The 6289-nt window shown below is 39.5% G+C and overlaps 1 protein-coding gene across 6 annotated transcripts in view; it reads right to left on the minus strand.

Moving 5' to 3' along the window:
- Window positions 1-5500, minus strand: part of HERC2 (HECT and RLD domain containing E3 ubiquitin protein ligase 2) — a 268128-nt gene extending 262628 nt beyond the window's left edge. For 4 of the 6 annotated variants that reach the window (XM_042941277.1, XM_042941274.1, XM_042941278.1 and 1 more), the window contains exons 1-2: window positions 5168-5500; window positions 4644-4746 (exon numbers count right to left, since the gene is read on the minus strand). In XM_042941277.1, the coding sequence (XP_042797211.1) occupies window positions 4644-4715 (72 nt within the window). In that variant the 5' untranslated portion in view covers window positions 4716-4746; window positions 5168-5500. The remainder of the gene's footprint in view (window positions 1-4643; window positions 4747-5167) is intronic. The other 2 variants (XM_042941272.1, XM_042941273.1) reach the window with 2 other exon arrangements.
- Window positions 5501-6289: the final 789 nt, after the last annotated feature.

Genomic DNA, 6289 nt, shown 5'->3' on the forward strand with positions numbered 1-6289 from the left:
ATTTAATATTTAACTTATCTTTACTCATTTTAAATTGATGATTAGAAGAGACAAATGATTCGAGTTTAGTTATTAATATACTCAACAACTTTGATGGACCTCAAGGGCATTACACCATGAACAAAACCAATCTCAAAAGGTCACATTACCATATGACATTCTCAAAATGACAAAATTAAAAAGATGGAAAACAGACTAGTGATTGCCAGGGGTCAGAGATGGTGGGGTAAGGAGGGTGTGACTATACAGGAGCAAGAGGCAGATCTTTGTGGTATAATTACATGATTGGCAGAGAACTATATACACATTGTACCAATGTCAATTTCCTGGTTTTGATACTGTACTATAGTTATATAAGATGTAACCACTGGGGGAGTCTGGGTGAAGAGTATACAGTGACATCTCCACTTTCTTTGCAACTTCCTATGAATCTATAATTACTTCGAAATAAAAAGTTAAAAAAAAATTGCATCATACATATCTAATTTCATGCTCTACTTCAAAGAACCCAAAAATAGAAACTGTAAGGAGATTAATCTGAGTACAGATTATGCAAGAAAAGGATAATACCATTCTTGGACCATGCTCAAAGACATACCCTTAGCCTTACATCAAGACTAGCAAATAAATGTGCATATATGATTTAAGAATAAAAAGCTCTTGGAGCACCTGGGTGTCTCAGTCAGTTAGGCATCCAACTCTTGATATCAGCTCAGGTCATCATCTCCGGGTTCATAGGATGGAGCCCTGCATAGGGCTCTGCACTGATAGTGTAGAGCCTGCTTGAGATTCTCTCTCTCCCTCTTGCTTTCTCTACCCCTCCCCCTTTTGCTCTCTATCTCTTGAATCAAATTTAAGAAAAAAAAAAAAAGAATAAAAAGGTTTTAAGGTATCATATACCTTTAAAAAAAACTATTTTTTATAGTTCCTTTGCTTAATTGACTTTTCAGTTCACTGAGAAACTACCAATCACATCAAACAGGACTTTTACTTCAAATATAAAAAATGGTAACGGTAGTGATTATGTAGATAACATCTCTTAGCTCTGTATTTTATTGACTCTTCAAGAGAGTTGTGAAGAACTGTCGATTCAAAGTACTCCACACAACAAGCAGAAAAGAGTATTGAAGGGGCACCCGGCTAGCTCAGTTGGTTAAGCATCCAACTTCAGCTCAGGTCATGATCTCGTGGTTTGTGGGTTCAAGCTCTGCATCAGGCTCTGTACTGACAGCTTAGAGCCTGGAGCCTGCTTCAGATTTTGTGTGTGTGTCTCTCTCTGCCCCTCCCCTACTTGGGCTCTATCTCTCAAAAATAAATAAAATGTTAAAAAAAAATTTTTTTTAATTCTAAAAGAAAAAAAAAGAAGAGTATCAAAAACATAAAAAGCAGGAGTGCCTGGGTGGCTCAGTTAAGCGTCCAACTTCGGCTCAGGTCATGACTTCGTGGTTAGTGAGTTCGGGCCTATGTCCAGCTCTGTGCTGACAGCTCAGAGCCTAGAGCCTGCTTCACATTCTATGTCTCCCTCTCTCTCTGCCCCTCCCCTGCTCACACTCTGTATGTGTCTCTCTCTCAAAAATAAATAAACATTAAAAAAAAAATTTTAAGGAAACGTAAAAAGCATTATATACGTAAAAGCCAGATATACGCCTGCCATACAATTGTCACTCCATTAGGGGCAGCTCGTTGCAACACCCTAGGCCTGACACATTTAACAAGAAAGTCTAGGATCAGTGTCCATGCTTTTCATAATATACACATATTAAAAGTTTCCATAGCCTTTAAAAATTTTTCTTTTCTAAAGTTGCTAAAAACCTCAAGGACATTTCAAACAAAAACAGCTGTAGAAAATAGATTTGCTAAATCCTATGGTTAAGAAACATATGTTTCTACCCCACATAATATTAATTAACCAGTTATCAATTTTGTCCCCAATACAAAAGCTCTACCTAAGAAATGGGGCACTTCCCACTCCAGTTGGTAGAGAGGGTAAAACCTATCGGTACAAGGCTTGCATCTGCAATGTGTCTGCGGGAAGGATTCCAAAGAGTGAAACTATTTCTAAGTCATTTCTTAGGGTAAAACGACATTTATTCCTCACATATAATAAGCAATGCTTGAGAAACTATATATAACCAAGGTCCACGATCACCTTTTTCATGATATTAAGTGGCTTCAATACCTAAAACACATTTTCCCTCTGGTGCACTCTCCAAAACATAGATCTCTTCACTTACTCCTGGGATAAGTTTGCATGACTTTGACTAATATTTGAAATGTCTATGAAGGGCCAAGTACCGTATGTTACATTAAATCAAAAGGAAAATAGTAAGCACTCTAAAGGATAAGCAGTGTTTCTTTTTAAGCATATCTGCCTGAATCATCATAGGCACTAAACTCAGCATTAAACTGGTTTTAGATCAAGATGTTAAAACTCATATTAAGCAGTTATTCAATACTGATTAAAAAGAAAAGAAAAACTTCATGAGATAAAGTTCTTTACTTCAACAAGTTTTGCAAAATACAAAAACACTAATTTAAAAAACAAGCCTTAAAATCAGTTTCCCTGAATCTCAAGATTTCAGAAATAAGAAATTACTCATCTTACCTCCCACAACCCCACTTTTTAAAAAAATAACAAAAGAAAATGAACAGTAATTGCCAAATAAAAGGCAACGTTTAAACAATAACAAACCAAAAGAGTCACTACTATGCCAATTCATAACCCAATTCTTTGTGCTTTAATCTAACATTATACCATTAATAACAATCCCAAAATCCACAACATAGTTCTAAGCACTTGGCTCTCATACCTACTAGGCCTCAACACTTTTTTTTTAATGTTTATTTATTTATTTTTGAGAGAGAAGAGAGCACGTGCACATGTGAGCGGGAGAAGGGCAGAGAGAGAGGGAAAGAAGAACCCCAAGCAGCCTCTGTGCTGCCAGCACAGAGCCCAACACAAGGCTCAATCCCACAAACCATGAGATCATGACTTGAGACTCAACACTTAAGAAAAAAAAAAACTAAGAAAGGGCAATAACTGTTGGTGGGAATGCAAACTGGTGCAGCCACTCTGGAAAATAGCATGGAGATTTCTCAAAATGTTAAAAATAGAACTATCCTACAATCCAGCATCTGCACTAATAGGTATTTACCCAAAGAATACAAAAACAGATTCAAAGGGGTACATGCACCCCATTGTTTATAGCAGCATTATCAACAATAGCCACATTATGGAGACAGCCCTAATGTCCCTGACTGATGAATACAAAATAGATAAAGAAAATGTGGTAGTGTATATATATGTACGTATACATCTATGTTATATGTGTGTGTGTGTGTGTGTGTATATACACACACACAAATACATAATACACAGTGGAATATTACTAAGCCATCATAAAGAAAGAAATCTTGCACAGTGACGTGGATAGAGGTAGAGTGTTATTATGTTAAGCAAAATAAGTCAGAGAAAAACAAATACCACATGATTTCACTCATGTGGAGTTTAAAAAACAAAACAAATGAACATATGGGGGGGGGAATAAAAAGAGAAAAAGAGAAACAAACCATAAAAGACTGTTAAAGATAGAGAACTGAGGGGAGGGAGGTCGGTGGGGGATGGGCTAGATAGGTGATGGGTACTAAGGAAGACATTTGTTATGATGAGCACTGGATGTTGTATGTAAGTGATGAATCACTGAATTCTACTCCTGAAACCTATGCTGCACTGTATGTTAACTAACTAGAATTTAAATAAAAATTTTAAAAGAAAAAAAAAAAGGAAGGGCAATAATATTTCAAGTATCTATGATCAAGTGCTTACAGAATATATGACTCTTGATTAACTGTGCAAGATCATACTGAAAAAGGTAGATTACTTGATAAATATTTAAAACAGTTAACCTCAGGAAAGAGAAAGAAAACCCACATATACTACAAAATATTTCAGACACTTCTTTTTCCTGTTAATATGGAGTTAACAAAAGTAGTTTTTACAAACCATTTACAAAGAAAACTAACTTGTGGCAAAAAAAAAAAAAAAAGTCTACAGAAACATTACCGCTATTATTTATTTGACAATGTCTGGACAAGCTTGCAATTACATTATTAAATCAAAACATTAGAAAGTCTAAGGCCAACATTTTGTTTCCACACATTCTTTATGTGAAAACCTGAGCACTTCCTATTAATACGACCACTCACAAATACTAAATAAACAGCTCAAATGAACTCTTGTCTCTCCAGGAACACAAACACAGGGTCCTGTGAGTCTCTGCAGGACATAATAAATTACTACATGTCACTTCCCCTCCTATCTGAACATCTCAAAAACTATCACTAAATATCACCAAGGTATACTTAAGAATAACACAGACCTGTTAAAAATAGTAATAGGAAAAATGTTTGCATAATCAGATCTCAAGTTTCTTGCACTTACACATAACTTCAATTAAAATGTAGCCACAGTCTATAAAAACTGATACAATAAAAGTACATTTTAAATTATAGGAAATAAACCTGCTTCTCTACCATGGCGAGATCTGATCTGCATCCTCTTACTTATCCCATATAAAGCTTTAAACAGAAAATTAAATATGGAGGCAGAAACACACTAAGAAAAAGGCATGTGGAAACCCCACCTGTATATCTGTTTTCAACCATTTGGAGTCAAGTCGAGTCTGGGCAGCCAAACAGAAAGAATCAGAGGGCATCTTTCCTCCAGCTTCCTCCCAGTTGTTAGTCCTGCAAGTAAAATATAAATGTTGGAACACCTAAAGCTTTTCAGAATTGTACAAAGACCCTCCCACAAGGTTTAATGCGGGAAAACACACACACACACACACACACACACACACAGAGAGAAAGATGGGAGAAGAGAACCGTTGGGGGAGGGGAAGGAAAGGAAGAGAAAGGAAGAGAAAGATGGAGAGACAGGAAGGAGGAGGAGGAACGAAAAAGCCTACTTCCAATATAGGTAAAAGCCACACACGGAATCCGCCTGGTTTCTGTACTACGTCGTCAAGACATTGAGAATGGACGGTCACAGGAGACCAAATCACAATGTCATCCCCTTCCCTTAAATCCAAAAGGTAAACACAGGAAAGACAGGAAGCCCACATTTCAACGACAAATGACAGTAGCATGCATCTGCCTTATTCCGTACCAGTAAGTGGTGCGTGAAACAAATTAATCAAAAGTCACGTCTGCAGAAAAATCCAAAATAATCACTTTGAAATGGAAAGACAGCCCAAGACGCGCTCCGCGGGCGGTCCGCGCAGGCCCAGGTCCGGCAGCCGCGCCAACGCCCGCCGCGCCCTAGCTCGACCGTGCCCTGGGTCCCGACCCGCGCCGCCCCAGCGGCTCGCCGCCCTCGCCGCCCCCGGGGACGAGGACCTGACGCGCTAAGGCCCTGCCGCCAGACTTCGGCGGCGTGCGGACACAGCCTCCAAGAAGCCGCTGGCTCCGCCGGCGCTGGTGATCCCTATGCCTCTTTCGACCGGAGGGGCGGGCCGACACGGGACTACCGCCCCCGCGCCCAGCCAATCACAGAGAGTCTACGAGGCAGGCCCAGCCAATGGAAAACAAGAGCCCACTCGCCCTTCCTCCCATCTCTCCTGCTTCCTTCAACCCTGCTCATCTTCCTCCTAGGGGTTCACCCCTCGCGGTCAGGGCCAACCGCAGGCGCCGGGGGGCGGGATTTCCGCTGCACGCACACACTCCTGTCCCCGGCTCAGCACTGAGTTCTGAACCACCTGTGGGCGTGGTAGGACTTACGGAGGTTGGGTTGCACCGAGCTGCAAGGGTGTGTGCCGTGGGCACCTGTACAGGTGAGAACACAGCGCGGGAGGCTGTCTTGAGTCTGTAAGAGCCTCCTGCTGTCCCACTGAAAGCAACTAAAATCCTAGGCAGAATTCAAGGAGCAGGGGAATCGGAGAAGGGAATCAGTACCACTGAACCAGTGGCCAAAAAACATATCTTTAAACTTTTTTAAATAATTGAATTCCTACAAAGTATGTTCTCTAACCATAATAGAATTAAACTACAAATCGGTGAAAGATAATATGAAGATCTCCAAACACTTGGGAATTAAACAATATACTTCTAAGTAATCCACAGGTCAAAGAAGAAATCTCAAGGGAAATACAACTGTTTGAATTGAATAAAAATTAAAATATAACATCACAATTTGTGGGATGTAGCTAAAACAGTGATGAATGTGAAATTTATAACATTAGCTGCTTTTCTTAGAAAAGAAGAAAGGTCTAAAATCAAGGATCTAAACTTA

Source organism: Panthera leo, chromosome B3 (assembly GCF_018350215.1).
Source record: "Panthera leo isolate Ple1 chromosome B3, P.leo_Ple1_pat1.1, whole genome shotgun sequence".
In the NCBI taxonomy this organism is placed as follows: Eukaryota; Metazoa; Chordata; class Mammalia; order Carnivora; family Felidae; genus Panthera; species Panthera leo.